Source organism: Chelon labrosus, assembly GCF_963514085.1.
Source record: "Chelon labrosus genome assembly, chromosome: 15".
Lineage (NCBI taxonomy): Eukaryota > Metazoa > Chordata > Actinopteri > Mugiliformes > Mugilidae > Chelon > Chelon labrosus.
The window spans coordinates 19,187,448-19,204,067 of record NC_140348.1 but is presented as its reverse complement, the minus strand read 5'-3'; the positions used below and the strand labels follow the sequence as shown (position 1 = coordinate 19,204,067).

General features: G+C 45.8%; 1 protein-coding gene across 1 annotated transcript in view; it reads left to right on the top strand.

Moving 5' to 3' along the window:
* The window catches only part of tacc2 (transforming, acidic coiled-coil containing protein 2), a gene marked incomplete at its 5' end in the record, with an annotated part of 47,338 nt that overhangs the window by 20,269 nt on the left and 10,449 nt on the right, over positions 1–16,620 (top strand). Inside the window, 3 exons of the mRNA XM_084561189.1 lie at positions 1,827–2,087; positions 13,875–13,975; positions 14,231–15,653. Of these exons, the coding sequence (XP_084417315.1) occupies positions 1,827–2,087; positions 13,875–13,975; positions 14,231–15,653 (1,785 nt within the window). The remainder of the gene's footprint in view (positions 1–1,826; positions 2,088–13,874; positions 13,976–14,230; positions 15,654–16,620) is intronic.

Genomic DNA, 16,620 nt, shown 5'->3' with positions numbered 1-16,620 from the left:
CATTTTTTCATTTCACCTCTCAAACTTCAGAGCAGCTGTGACTATTTAGCGTCTTACGCTATAAGGATATTCCCCATCCATGTTTCTTAAATAAATATGGAGTAGGATGTGCTATAGCCCACACTGTACTGTAAATAGACCTGTTGCCATGGCGATAGTAGGTTCGTTTGCCTTTTTTTCTCCGGCACGAGTGAAGAGGCTGACGTCATCTATTCTAGCACGCTTCTCGATAATAGTTTAATCGGTGCCAAAGCAATGGCAGAAGAGAACTGGTTAATTTATAAAGTATGCTTTTATAGTATTTACAGGGTTTCTGTTGTGTGTGTGTGTGAAGACAGTGAGCTAGCGGGTTTGGCTGCGGGACAAAAATGGTCCTCCCATCATTGCAGCACTTTCCTTCAGCTGGTTTTATTTACAGCTCTGGACTGGCATTAAACCTCGCTGCCTGGACGTTTGAGTCCAGCTGTTTCCCGTAGATTACATAAAATTTGTACGTGTGTGTGGCGTGAATACGGCGCAGTAAAAAAAACGGAGGTTTGATGTTACTATACTTACGACCTACTACCAAATCTTGCCTTGACCTGCCTGTGAGGTGTCCTTGAGTAATGCCTTGCACACAGCTGAATTACTAATAGTACAAAACTGTGTAAGACAGCATCCAGGTGTTAATGCCTGCAGTAAAGGAAAACTGAAATGAATGGCTGTGTGATGTGTTGCCGTAATTACATTCTCATCGTGTCCAGAAGCAGCACCGAGCTGAAAATGCCTCCATATAAAAGGTAGCGGATCAGTTTATACCGTACACTTCACCGGTGTCCTGGAGCGTAATCTTATTTCCCAACAATCGCGTCGCCTCCCTCAGCTTGATTACTTTTTTGCTTCGAAACTGTCATTTCCCCTTTATGGAGGCAGGAGCCAGTCTTATAACAGTTTGCTGAAAGTATATTGTGACTGGGTTGTTTCTATTTCCAGGCTGCATGTGCCAAGTTGGCCTCAGATGCTGACACATGTATAGCGTTGGCCTGCTGGTGTAAGTTTCTGACCAAATAAAAATTCCTGTACGGCGCTGCATGCGCCCGCCCCGCATCAATTAGAAAGAATTCAGCGCTTTTTGTAATGGAATGATGGGAACCACACCAGAGTTGAGATGTAAACCGTAGCTCGCTGCGCCCTTAAGAACAGCACACACGCCCTCATTAAACGTTATTAAGTTCTGACTTTACTGGGTAGAGATGGAGAATAACAGGGCTCTGTTTCAGAAGCTCTGAAAGGAGCTGGAAAGGAGCTCAGCAGACGGTTTACTTGAACGCTGTACACGTCCTTTAGTAGATGGAGGTATTGTGAAGCTCTATTTTGTGGAAGAGCCTACTGGGATATTTTTAGAGTTAAAACAGGAGGCATGCCCCAAGTGGGGAACAGCTGCATGGGCGTCCATCGCATTGCCTGTCAGATTAGAGAGCCTACCACTCCTGATAAGACGGGCCTGGATCAAGTCCAAATCCACTCCACCAGGTGGCCACTGATGACAGAGACTCTCCTCGAAGAGGCCACTTCTCTACAGACGGCAAGTAGAGCAAGCATGGACTGTCGTGCCACGGGACGGTTGAGAGGAGTTGAGAAAGCGTTCTTAGGATGGTTGGAGTGAGCTTTTTATTTTTCAAGTCACTTCTAGGTTTAGATGACTGCGCAGAGCAGAGCGCTCTGTCCGCTTTGAGGTAAGTTCGGGCGTCGTCTGTGCCGAAACGTGACGGAAAATGAAGTGCGAGCGCTCCAAAAATGTCACATTGATGTTATTTACGTGATGTTTTGTGCTACCTCCCCTGCAGGCCCTCCCTCGCTGAGCAGGCCGAGAGGGATCTCCCCGCCCCTGTCTCCCCCTCACCTCCCATCTCCGAGCACCACCTTCTGTCTGCCCACCCAGAGTTCCCAACTCTCACTGCAACACCCCAGGAAAGTCACACCCTTGAAGCTCCACCAACCCCGCCTGCATCCCCCTGCCTTCCTCCCCCAGCCCCTGCCTCCCCTCCTGCACCTTCTGATTGTGAGGACCATCACCCTGCCTCTGCACCCTGCCCTGTCCCTTTAAGGTATGAACATGTCACCGTTTCTCTGTCTTCTATATACAGCACTCGCATTTAGCTCTTTTCGAATGTGACATGTGACTTCCTTTAGACATCACGGTAGATTTGACCAGCGCTGACACTAGTCTCTTTAGCCTGCTTCACGAAAAGTAGCTATACCCTTATCCCTACAAATCAGGTCAAATTACAGCATTAAACTGACGCCTGGCACACTGAACTACCTTTAAGATCCTGATTCTCACAGCTACTCAAAATACTCTTACCCATTCTGTGTCCTTATTTTTACTGAAAGGAATGGGTTGTGTGGGAAGATTGATACCGTTCACACATCTACTCTGTAAATACGAACGCACTCGAGGACGACACATTACCATCTGCAGAAATAGTTCTTGTTATTATAGCTCATTGCTGCTGCTTGGGCTCTTTCTAAAATGCGGTAATAAATTATTGCTTGCTTATGTCAACACAATGCAACAGCAGAAACAATAACAAAGTTAATGTTTGGATCTGATTTTGCTCCCTTTTTTTTTTTTTTTCGCGCTTTTTTGGAAGAGACATCCTGGGAAAGCGTAAATCTGAGCTGAAGTGAGCTCGTTCTCTTCCCGATTTTTTCTGTGTGAAAAACGCTTTGGTGTCAGAATGTTTTATAGAGGCTTGTGAAAAATGGTTCACATTTTTTAGGGTGGGGGGAGTACGAGGCAAGAGAACTTCTTTCACTTCAGTGAACAGACCCAGGTCCTTACACTAGTCTCCTAAAGGGACGGGGGGCAGTGGTGAAACCCACGCGACACAAATACAGGAAATGAATCTTAAGTGCGCCGTCTTGTTTCTCTCCTAAATGTCTCTGCCTCAGCCTGTAGACTCGAAACAGGTGTAGCTCTCCAAAGATTACAAGCCCACGCCTGCGTTTGCTGGATGGTTTCTTTGCTGGTCACGCTAATTTCCTGCAGTGTTTTGCTTGCTGAGAACTTGCCTGTTCTCAGCCAAGAAACAGTTTTTACATGTTGTTTTTGATTCGATTTAAACAATCAAATTATAATGCTTTAAAGGGGAGCTACTGTTTTTTACAACCTGGACCTTATTTCTGGCATAAAATACGGCCGTTTACTCACCCATATAACTTTTGTGTCATTTGTAGTCAGCCGGGAGATATTTAGATCTGCGTATATCCATATAATGGGAGTGACTGGGGCACTGAGACGCAGCCTCTAAATAACGCATTATCTGCCGTGAAACTTGTTCATTTCACCAATATTTGGTTATTATGCGCTAGTGCTATTCCCCATTGAGTCCAGAGTTACCTGTTATCATCATCCGGAGTCTGTAGATTGACCTACAGACCCAGGATGATGTCTTCTGACCTGGATGATGTCATCTCTGAGCGTCGCATGCACCCGCGACGGTCGGCTTGTTTACCTGTAATTTGCTACTGCTTATTTTTTGCAACATGGCTGATTTTTCCGATTTTTAAGTTTGTGGATGAACCATACAGACTCAATGGGGAATAGCACTAGCGTACGATAACAAAATATTGGTGAAATGAACGGGAATGTGTTATTTGGAGGCTGCGTTTTGGTGCCCCAGTCACTCCCACTAAATGGATATACTCAGATCTAAATATATCGCGAACTACTACAAGTGACACAGAAGTTATATGGGTGAGTAAATGATTGTATTTTATTCCAGAAATAAGGTCCAGGTCGTAAAAAACAGTAGTTCCCCTTTAAATCGCGGTGATTGTAGGTGGACTTTAATACCTTTGTTCAAGAGCCAAGCTGTTTCTTCCTGCTTCCTTATGTTAAGCTTAACAGACAGTGACTCATGCTTCTTCCTGATGAAATCAACTCATCTGACACTGAGCAAGAAGGCAAAGAAGTGTATTTCCTCCATGTCAAACAATCCCTAGTAGAAACTGTGACACAGAACTCTTGACAGTCCTGAGATCCACATTTAGAAAGATTACACATTTGATCGTTGCTATTTTCAAAGGGAAATCCTGAGCAAATTTTGTCTGCTAAGTCAACAACTGATCTTATTACCCCACTCACTAAATTACAGTATGGCATCGCTATGCACGCCTACCACATGAATTCAAAGGAAGCAGGATTTGCTAATGTGAACTTAGTGGTCATGGAAACTCGAATGCCTACTGTATAATTGTGGCTTGTTACCGGTGGATATAGAAAAAGCACAGGGGCCAAATGTATACATGGATATTTTAAACACACCAGAACCCCTCAGTGCATCACGGCCGATTCCTCGTTCAGCACCGGAGTGATCACTCAGAGCTGCAGCTTCAAGACTTTAATTTTCAAGCTGATTGCATTTGAGCGATGATCGTTTTTTTCTCACTACGAGCACAGTTTCCCCGTCGGTAGCTCTAAACATTCCTCGGCTGCTCTTCTTGGCTTTGCCATTTATTTCACAGACTTTATTTTATTAGGAGGAATGACTCAGCCACTTTCAAAGTGCAGCCTCATTTACAACCAGCAGAGGGTGTTTTCCTTTAGCAGAGTCCAGTCTTCATGTTGTGCTAAAAGCCAGTGTCTGCACTCTGCTGTCTGAGTGCTGCAGTCACCTGGTGGTGCATCCAAGACTGAACACAGGGAGACGCCAGCTCTCAGTTGAAGAGGGGGCTGAAATGTATTTTGTTTGTGGGCCTAAACGTTTATTTGCTCGCGGCTGATGTGAGCTGTATCATTTAGCTTTATAGGCACAACCCGTCTTAGAATTTTGAGATGCCAGGCTAGCGTAGTGCGTTGTTAGATTATTTATGATATCTGAGAGGCCTGTGAGATGTCGCTGGAGACTTTGTGGAGTACTAACACAGGAGCGTGGATTGGATAGTCTGACAGGATGCAACAGATTGTCCTTTTTGCCTGCAGACACACACCATCTGTGCCAATGTGTCTAGGTATAAACTACACTTATTCTAACAGTCCCTGCAGCGACTGAACAACCCTATCAGAGCTGCAAGACATTTATTATCATTCTCGAAGACACGCCAGCTGGACAAATGCAGCTTTAAACCCTTCTCTTCCGGCTGGAAACCGTCTTCTTTCATGATGAGATAATGAAAATGGGGCGTTTTCCTGAATGATTCATTAAGCTGGATGAGTAATATTTAAATCATCCTCACACCTTTCTCGTTTTTTTCTGCTATTAAGACAAAGTGAGGGATGTCCGGCTGTTTTTTTCTTTTTTCTTTTTTTTAAATTTCCCTTAAATCAATCAGCTCCATTCATTCATTCATCTTCTGTAACCGCTTGTTCCTGTTAAGGGCCGTGGGGTCTGTTGGAGCCTATCCCAGCTGTCATCAGGCGAGAGGCGGTGTACACCCTGGACAGGTCGCCAGTCCATCGCAGGGCTCCAGTCAGCTCCTCCCACGCTATTAGAATAATTTGGCAATAATTTGAGATTATAATAACAGCTTTTGAGATTATAGTAATAGCTTTTTCTCCATCTGTGTGAGACTGCAGAAAAAGCCAGATATAAAGCACTGCATTTTAGAGGTTGGAGGTTTTAAACAGCTGTGGTTCCTCACCCTTATCTTGTGCGACCACAACACATGTCTGCCATTAAAGTAATGGCTTGATGGATATCTAAACCTTCTTTTTCTTCTTTCTAAGGTTCCCCGATAAATCCCCTGCTTTTGTCATTTACTTTTGTGACACCCAGACAGGTAATGCCACCGAATCCCTACATATGCTGTAGGAAGATAAACTGTCTGTGCTCGGAAGTCCATCCCACAAGCGACGTGTTCGTGACAGCGTTTCAGCTTTTCATGGCAAGTGAAACACAAAACTCCAGGCTCTAACCCTGCCTGGCCTGCGGTTCTTTAGAAAAAGGATAACATCAGCGATCGATATCATCGCTCACATCGCTCTGTCAGAAGACTCCTCTGTTTTGTTTGACAGCATGCCAAAACGAATTTGAGCATTTGAGCCGTTTTCTACACGCCGGCAACGATCTATCTGTCCTCCAAATTTGGAGTTAGTGTCCCACTTTGTCATAAGTGTGTCATCAGTGATGTATATTTGCTATTTATATGAAAAGAGACGCACTTCCAGTTAAATGTCTGCAGATAAACAGTCTGTTATTAGATGATGCAGACATTGGAAACTCTCCATATTTGTACTTAATGCTTTCATGAATCACAGTGTATTTTTTATTTGTTATCATCCACTGAGTCAGCGCTTGTAATTCACAGAGGAAAGGCCAAAATTAAGGCCTTTGACGCCACGAGTAAAGTGCAAACTTTAAAAAGTCAGCTTTATTTGCCATTTATGGTACATAGATGGCAAACCCATCTGAGTGGACACAGTTGGACCAGTGGGGAGCCGTGCAAGGTGTCTGTGGAGCAGCCTCGGACAAACTGGTGATCGAACCAGCCACAATCACCTCTTACCACCAGGTCACAGCTCCCAATTTGAATTTACAATCAGTGCATACAGTTTTATTTGCTTTTAATGACAGGTTGCAAACATCTCGTGTTTGAAAAATGAATCTGCTCTCTCATCGATTTATATTTAATTTCAACTGATCTGTTTTGGATTTTTAATGCAACTAAAACTGAGCGGTACAAAGATGTTATTTTAGTTTGTCTCTGTGTCTTTAACTAATAAAACTATATTTTAACTCATTCCTCCTAAAACACAAATTGTCCCGCACCAGCGTAGTCTGCTTAGCAACAGCCTTTAAAACCCTCGAGCAGACTAGACGTGTGTGGATCGCAATGACCCTGATTCTTTCTGGATGCCTTTATAAATCTTTCAGAAAAAAACTGCCACAACCACATCTCCCAGTGCCTGAGTTTGTTAAATTATTTATTTTCTGCAGTTGAAGTTGAACTACGAGGCCAGACTCTTAAAGCGGCAACAAAAAAGAGGATGTTTACGTCCGTCGTTCCCTTGAATATAGGCTTGTATTTCACACATTTGTTCATGCTTTCTGCTCCAGATACATCTTTGTAACTTGTATCTGGAATGGCGGTCGCAATCAATACTTTTTGCTTTAGCAGGGGTCTGTGTTGGGAGTTGTGAGTGGGGCCAGGGTCTGTGTTGGGAGCTGTGAGTGGGGCCAGTGATTTTACACGTCCCCCTCGGGCCGTGAAACATCGACCACCGGGCTCATATAGGATTGCATCAATAAATTCAGTGAGCATCAGTTAATGGACTTCATGTTTATATGCAAACGCTCCCCTTTTAAAATGCGCGTTTGGACACGAACGCCTGCTTTTGTGTTACGTGTTGCGCCCCAGAACTGGAGATTTCTCATTCGGTGTTTCTCACGCTCGCAGGCAAAAGGACGACACCTGAAACCTCAATACGGCCACTCTCTCCGGGTCCTGCAGGCTCAGGCTATTGTAGTGAGCCCTCAATTCCTCACCCTTTCCCATGAGTGCACAATAGATTTATTCATCTCGCATTTCCACTGCCTGTCTTTCCCACTGCGCCTTGACAGTCAGTGGGAAACTTCGGTTTGTGCTCATATTTCCGTCCCACGGGACACATTTTTGGGGACTGTCATACAGAGATGGACAACACATGATGCAGTTTAATGTTTGGTGAGAGTGTCAGTAAATTAGATCATCAGCCCAGTCTGCTGCCCAGGGATTCACCACAGAGGCAGTGTTGTAACAAATTTTGATGATCATATTTCAGGAAGCACATGTCTTTGTCTCTTTAGGAAATAATCTTGTTTTCCTACACATTTTACATTTAAAAAAAATGCTACGTCAGATACTGGTGGAAAGGCTTGAAGAGCAGAGAGTATAATAGGGTCAGAGTTGAATAACACACACATGCAGTTTCTCAGAGCCCATTGTTTACGTCTGGGTTCCCTCTGGTTGGCTGAGCCGAGTGTTGGAAGCTTCCATTGTGTGAAAAGGAGGCACAAAAAAAAAGACACTTTTTGCTTTGCAATGCACTGGGTGAGAAAAAAGGGGGATCCCGGCAGGAGGAAGACAAATTCGTGAGGTACGCTTCACTGTGGGTGGGAGGAAGGAGGGGACATAGTGATGGAGAAAGCGCCTGCTAAACACAGAGGTTTGGGGGTCTCTCTATTGTTTGGCTCTCCTGCACAGTCGCAGGAGCAGACAAGGGGAAAAAAACGCCGCTTGTCTTTTTAAAGGCACAGGAGTCTGCTGTCAGGGGAGAGAGTGGATGAAAGAGGGGGGAGGAGGAGGCAGCGAGAGCAGGAGCACAGCTCAGCGATATCAGCAGCCAAACAGAGAGCAGGCACCTCAGATGCTCATGCAAGAAAGCAAGAAAGCAGGATTATTATTTTGCCCTTTTTGTTTTGGATTATTCTCTCCTTTACGTTCTGCTCTTGGACATTTCATCCCCCCCCCGGTGTTGCATCATTTTTCCACCAAATGAGAGGCAGGAAGATTCCACATCAACAGAGGCGCAGAGAGTCAGGGATGCTGGGCATGAAGTGAGGAGCCCTTAATCATCCACCGCTTTGCTCCTGATGCGAGCAGAACTCGCTCATCCTCTGCACTGCAGCACAGAAGCTCAGCCAACGCTCGCCTCCTCCGACACAGGCTCTCAGGCTCTGGATCAGCATCGCAGCCGAGAAGGAGAAGGGGGTTCCGGGTCTAGCAGGTGGATGTGGAGGGTGGCTGGGGATCAGGAGCAGCCAGGGGGGGCAGGGGTGGCAGATCTAGCTGAGGATGGGAGCCAACGAGTCCATGGAGCAAGGACAGACCCGCTGTCCCTCTCAGGAACACATGTGAGTTTGAGTTAATCTGCATCCGTGCTCGGTGAGAGCAAAATGAAGAGAGATGTAATTAATTCAAAAGCTGGAGTACTGCCGTGTGATGGTTTTTATTTATTCATGGCTTTGCATTGGTCTTCCATGCATCATAATTGCTCAGTATGGGTGCTGGCTGATTTTATTAATCACCTGTGAGTGACTCCATTGGTGCTTCAACCATTTATGTCACATTTGTGTTGTTTATGTTGAGAGATGAAGGCTGAAGAAAATCCCCACGAGCCTTTGTTTTGTTTCCTTTCTCTCTCATTGTTTTCGAGGTATTTTAGCGTTCTCTTCTTCTTTTTGTTTTGTTGTTGTGCCATCAGATGTATGTCACACACTATAACACGGCAACGCAACCAACCAAGCGTGCGTACAGTGTCCCTTTTGTGATGTAAATATGGATGAGAAAATCAGAGCACGTGCACAGGCACATGTGCCTCGGTGTGCTCGGGCTACAGCATGTACAGTATGGGCGAAACACGATAGTTCTTCCAGGGGAGCCTATGGAAACCAGGATACAGTAGAGCAGGAGCCGCTGGGAGGCCGGTGAGGTGATGTTTTGTCCTGTGGGAAGGAGGACGCGACTGCCGCTCTGTGGAGCAGGAGCTGGTGACCGTGCCGAAATAGAGCACACTGCGCGGGGATGGATGGATGATGAGAGAGTTAGAGAGGGAGAAGAGACGGAGCAAAGAGTGCTCCACTTTGCTTTGTTTTATTTATATCTCAGACGCGCCACTGCACAGGGGAAGGAGGACCTGGGGAGGAACGGAGAGAGAGAGAGAGAGGGGGATACGGGAAAATGAACTTGTGTGTACGTGCTGCGTGTAATGAATGATTTATGGCATAATATAGTCATTTGTCATCTCAAAGCTCTTCAAAAGTTTAGATCTAAGAGGACTGAATACTTAGAAGATGTTTGCGAGTGTCTGCCTTTTACGCAAGACTGTTGAGTTTAGCAGCTGTTGCAGGTGCTCTAAACCAAAACACAAGAAAGTGTTTCCTGGTACAAGAATTAACACGCCAAACAACCGCATGGTGGGAGTTTTTAGAAATCTAAAATGAGAGTCCAAGATGTGTTGTTTTCTTCCTTGCCAGCATTAGTCTGAAAGAACCTAACATCTAAAAATCTCAAAGCCAAAACAGGGAGATATTTTAACCCCTTCCCCCCGCCCATGTATTTCTACGCTGCCGCTCTCACCGTGTCTTGTTGTCTCTTAATGTGCCATCTGCTTTCCATGAGTGACTCAGATTAGGCTAGGAAAGGTATTACTCTTAGAGATTATCTTAGTCTGACACTCTTTTGTCTTAACCGGCCTCTTTGTTTTGAGATGGAGTGCACCCCGCGGGCAAAAGGAAGCCAGACTCCAGAGGAGAGGTCTTTAACAGAGGACATCTGCTCTTTGCGGGGAAAAAAAAAGAAAAGAATATGTTTGCAACAGGTTCTGTTTATGTGACCTGCAGAGGGTGCAGAGGGATTATCTATAAGATTTAATTTCCTGATGTTGACAAATCACTTGCAGAAGACATATGGCGTATTCTGCGTGCACGTGTCAGACTGTAAAGCCTCTACATGTTGCCGCCTGCTGTGTAGAGGCTCCAGTTATATGAAAATGGGTTGTTGTAGTTTTTCACGTGGTGTGCAGCGACTATGATGTAATACTTTATTTCCAGCGGCTCATTCATCAGAGGGTTTGAAGCACAGGAGCTCCCTCTGTTGGTCTCTGTGTTTCTTCCTCAAGGGATTGGCAACACAAAGCGTATTTTTTACTATCATACACTTTTCCTCTTTAGGTCCATAAAACACAACATTTAACCTTATCATGCAGTTAAAATATATGTGTGATGGCACGGTTTATTCATTCATCATTGTTCGCGACAGACGTGTGTTTATGCAAATCATGCAACCGATTTATAGTGTGCTGAAGTGCCGCTTTATGCTGACTGTGCTGGTGTTTTTCCCTGCTGGTCTGAGAGACAGGAAGTAAATCTGACAAAAACAAATGGGTGAAACTGAAAAAATAGGGAGGAGCATGAAGGTAAGCGACAGAATATAAGGTGTAGAAAAGGTGGAACGAAGGTGGTCGGTGTCCAGACAGAGAATTTTTAGACAGACCATGACAGTCGAGAGAGGATGGAGGGTGGCTGCTGATCACACAGCTGCTTGGAGACCAGCATCCCTCTCTTCTTCTTTCTTTTTCCATCACGTTTAAACTAATCACAGATACCTTTTAATTTCAGTCTGCCCAAATTTAGCTAATTTCTTGTCTACATGCCGGTGTATCCAATGTCCCCATGGCCGTTGTATAGAGTCTGCTGTTCAGACAGACTGAGGTGGGTTTGGCTGGAAGCACAGACACGTCTGGCTGTCTGAAACGCACTGTCTCCCTGCCTCACTCTGCAGAGTTTCTGTCTCCAGGCAGTAATCTCAGCCTGTGAGAGGCTGCTGGTAACTGCTGCTCTCTTTGTTTCTATCTACCGCCTCCATCCATCCTTTTTTGCCACTAAAAGCTACTGTAGATGCGATTGCATTACTGCAGAAGAGATTCCCAGACGATGTTTATTCACCTAATATTTGATTCATAACCACATTTCATTACAGCTCTTCCTTCAGCGCCTGGTTCAGGGTTTATTAGATTTCACTTGTTTAAATGCGAGTAAAGGTGATCTATAATAGTCAGTCTTGCAGCGATAGCAGTTGTGAAATGTCTTTTCTTTTGCTTTTCGTTCAAACCAATTCACTGGCCGTGAGCAAAATGGTGCTGATGCAGCAACTGCCTGCCTCGTGTATCTACAGTGTGCCTTGATTTTCCTTCTGTATCCTATAAAACACTTCTCTGAACCGTGCTGGATAGTCAAGTTGTGTTGTGTGTGTGTGTGTGTGTGTGTGTGTGTGTATCCAGCCACCTTGTTGTCCCCCCCCCCCCCAATCCTCTCTACTGGAACATATGGCGGGAACAACCTCCAGTTGCCATAGAAACGCAGTGTTTGCAGTGGCATGAAAAATGTTCTCTGCAAGGACATAAACAGAGCAGTGAAATGAATCCCCAATTACCTTATTTCTCCCTTTTTGTCTTGTTTCCATTCATTCTCAAAGGAGACAGCTAAATATCTCTTCATAGCCGAGTACAGTTTTATTTCCACATATCCAACTTGGTTTATGCTCGTTTGATCTTTGCGTATTACTCTCTGTCGGATCCCTGCCGTCTGAGGTGTCTGTGCCGCTGCCTGTCTGACCATATGACAATATGATCCTGGTTCCCAGCGATTGATGCAGATGGATTTCTAGGCAGACCAGTCTTGTCCTGCTGGGACACACCGGGCCCGCACGGAGATTAGGGCTCTGGCTCCCGTCTCGGGCCATGTGCTGTCTCATCTGGCATCGCGAATGCTGTAGCTCGATTAATAAGTATTGAGCAGGTACCACTTATCATTTTACACACTGTCGGGGCTTTAACATGCTGTCTAGTGCAGCATGAGGAATTGTTTAGATTTGTCAGCGGCGCACGTTGCGGCGCAAGTAAAATGTGCCAATCTTGCGACCCTGGAGATGCTGACAATGATGGCAAATTACATTTATAGCTTTCTCTATGCACACAGCTGTGAATGTTGTTTTGTTTCTTGCAAAGTTTAAGACCCCCTTCATCTGTAATGGCACTGGCTTTTATTTAATCCAAGTCTTTGACATAGGACCCTGACAAAATGCCGACTAGCAATGCCTTGAAGCAAATCTCCATGGAGATTAGGTTTCCCAAAGTGTGCCTTTTCCCTGAGAGAAGCAATGTTGAATTTTGTCATAATTCAGACAGAGATTGACACTATAAATAGAATAGTAAACATGAGAGATGCAGTGGTGTTTAAAATAATGAGAGGAGAATTGGAAGTGCTTTGGCTGCTGGCCAGTATAGACCCTTTCTTTGTGAATTCACTTGTAGGAGAAAGAAAGGTACATGCAGGGAGGGAGAGAGGGAGAGAAAATAGAGTATCGCAGGAGGTGGGCTTCGGCAGGCGGTCTCATTTAGATTTAGAGACATCATTTCCTACTGGGGAGGAGTGGAGACGGACTGATACTGCCACAGATGACAAAGAGGAGCAACGCAAAAGGACTGCAGAAACAAAGAGATCTGGGTATTTGATCATAGAGAAAAGGGAGAGAAGAAAGAAAAGGAAAGGTTGGATCCGGAGGTCTGAGCTCATCCTATTAGGTGGAAGCTGTGGTCGCCTACCTGAGAGTCAGGCAGCAGCGTTGTGGTGAGGAGAGGTGCAGCCCACCGGCAGCCATGGCAGTGAGTGCGTGGCAGGCTCTGTCTCCACTGCAGTGGGCTCGCTGGGGCTGGGACACGCTGCTGGGTGGGGCGGGAGATGCCGACAGCCCAGACTCAGATCCGGCTCTGGGGCTCCTCCGGCGCCTCTCCTGGAGCTCGCGTCATGACAGCATGATCGGGGCTGCCAGGGAACCGGTCAGACAGAGGTGAGACAGGACGGGGAGGCTGGGAGACACATACCGTCAGATTAATGCATCGATCGACAGAGCGTGGAGCTGGGTTTCCAGGATGTCTGCAAAGCTTTGTGTTAAATGTGTAAGATAATGAGAGAGGTCTATACGTTTAGAATGATAGTGTATTGATTTTATTTGCAGCCTATTGTCATACTGTTGTTTCTCTCATCCCCCCCCACCCCCACCATGTCTGCTTTACGACTGTGATATCTTTAGGTCTCTAGGTAGTCTGGTGTGTGTATGTGTGTTGGTGATGGGGTTATACTGTGTCTCAAGCGTGTCGTTATCTGTCACCTCTCTGCAGATTCAGCGTTTTCATTTAAAGACATTGAAGTCCACTATAAATGAAAACACGTAGCAGCCTGGGGCTAATTTGTTTTAAGCAATACACATTTCAGGGAATAGAAAATTGCTGCTTCTCCTATGTGATGAACTGCTTGTTCTTTGCAAAATGCTGCTCTAAGAATCAGTATTATAAGAGGTTTATGTTTTAGATTTCCCTTTACTTTAATTTTTCCTTTTGTCTTTTGTTATAGGAGCTCGGACTCCGATGGAGCTTTTGAGACCCCTGAATCTACGACTCCAGTGAAGGCTGTTTCTCCAGCTGAACCCCAGAGAGATCAACTTCAAGACAAAGGTACAGGAGGAGGATTATTCTACAGTGTGTGGTTAACCCTTATTATACAGGTTCAGGCTCTGTTACACTGGTCTACGTACTTTTATTGAAAGTATTATTACACCACCTAGTGGATTAAGGCTGTACTTCACCTCTAGGAGTCCATTCGGTCTTTCATGACTCCAGCTGAGAGATCTTTGAATTATTTATAGCACATTCATCTCTGGGACTGGATGTGTCAAACAAACGCCTTTTTCATGTCTTCGTCTTTTGCAGTCGCAGACACCTTGGCCGGTGTTCCTGCCTCTGAGTTGACTACAGCCGATCCGCCCTGCCTTTCCTCGTCCAATGCTTTCGATGAGGACAAGCCCATTGCTGCCAGCGGTGCATATAATATCGAAGTTTTCGCTACAGAGGGAACAAGTCAGACTCTGACCCGTTCTCTCAGCCTCCAAGGAGGAGAGCTTGATAGTTCTAGTCTACTGGATGGATCACTGTCGGGGGGTTACCGTCCACATTCAGAATCCTTCAGCGTAGGCACCGAGAGTGCCCCGGGGACACTCCGCAGGCCCAAGAAAGTCCGCCCTGGATCTTTAAAGAAGAAGCCTCTCCTCAGACAGAACTCCAACCCGGAGAGTCCCAGGCCAGCCTCATCCAGCAGCACGCCGGAAACCAAGAAACGGGCAAAGCCTCTAACTGCCAGCCCTCTCCCAGCTCAGGAGGAGACAGAAGGAGGCTCTGCGACGCCGAGCCCTGGAGGAACTCTCCGAAAAACCAGGAAAAGCCGTGTGGAGACCCCTCCTCCTCTGCCCGAGGAGACCAGTCAGACCAGTCAAGAGGAGCGCTGTGTCGTTCCGGCCTTACCCTTGTGCCAGGAGGAGGTCCCTCTCCCTGATAGTCTAACGGGCAAAGACGAATCCCCAATCCCTGCTAGTGCGTCCTATCAATGGGATCCAGAGAACTTTGAGAACATCGACCCTTTCAAAACTGGAGGAAGTAAAATTGCCAATTCCCCTGATCTTGGTCGTAAAGGTCCCGTGTGTGGCACCGTTCCCACCCCTCCAGAGAGTCCTCCTGTTCCTGCTGTGCAACCCTGTCTCCCCCGCCCCACTGCTCCCCCCGAAGAGCCAGTCGCCAACCCTGAAGAGCAGCCCATTGTAACCAAGCGCCAGCCAGTAAGACTGGAGTTTGACTACTCCGAGGAGGGCTCTGAGGCGTCACATCAAGCCTCTCCTCCGCTCAAGAAACTGGGAAAGAAGCCCAGCGGCAAGATGCCTCTGAGGAAACCAAAGCTGGGGCTGAAGAAGGCAGCTCCGCCACCGACGGAGCCGCTAGACAACAACCCTCCAGCAACACACAATGGCAATGAGGATGACATCCCCGTTCCTAAAGCAGCTTACAACTTTGAACCTGACAAATGGGACGATCCAAACTTCAATCCATTTAACCCGAAGAAAGGTATCGCCAACTCTCCAAAACTATCCCGGCCATCTTATGACTTTGACCCCAATAACTTTGACGACTCCATAGACCCTTTCAAATCCTCCAACAATATAAGTAACTCCCCGCCGAAGGCATCGGCGTCCTTTGAGCAGTCGTCCAATGACTACGATAATGAAAATGACAATGACAACATCGGGGAACTGGGGGACCAAAACCAGAACAAACCGGCCAAGAAGAAGAAAACTCCTATCAAATCGTAAGTTTGCGTAGTTTTACCAGAGGATAGTGAAGCGTGCGCACTCCCTTTCGGAACATGTGTAGGAATATTTAGCTTTAGTCTGTGTTTGTATGTGGTTCATGAGTCTGTTGTGCCAGTGTCCTCTGTCTGTCTCTCTGTCACCTGTGTCTGTGTATTCTCATATGTCACAGGAAGTCCAGGGGTGTGTCTTCTCTATGTTGTCTGTTGTAAGTACAGGGACAAGAGTTCACCCTTTCTGACCCTTGATTCCACGAGCCTCTCCTTTTATAGCAGCATGTCGTCCCTCCTCCTATTAACAGAAACATCGCAATCCCTTGTACACACATCCATTAAAACTTTTTTTTTTTAATCCTGCTCTTTTTAACTGGAGAATACCAGTTTACATGCCCAGCTCTGTGCCAGCAGTAGGTATAATTCATAAGTAACTGCTGAAATGAATATAAAATACATTTTAAAAAGCTCTTTAACCTCACCAATAGAAGTCAGTTGAACAATGAGGTGACTTATGAATGAATGTTTGTGTTTGACAGGTAGTTTAGCACACCAAAACAAAAAAATACGGTAACAAATCAGATTAGATATTAAATGCATCCTTCTCTTTTTTTTTTAACTGAAGCTGACAACAAACTATCTTTCTTCCTCTTTGTCCATCCATTGTTTAACAGGAGGTGTGACTGCTCCCTCTTGTGTTCATCGTTGGCCATTGCCATTACATTATACACTGATCAGCCACAACATTAAAACCGCTGACAGGAGAAGTAAATAACATTGACCATCCTGTGACAATACATTGTTCTGCTGGGAAACTTTTGGACCTGGCATTCATTTGTGTGGATGTTACTTAGAAAATGTACCACCAACCTAGACCAGACCAGGCACCCCCACCCCATAGCAATGACACTACTTGATGGCAGCAGCCATCCCCAGCAGGATGCAGCCTGACACAGGCACACACACAAACCCT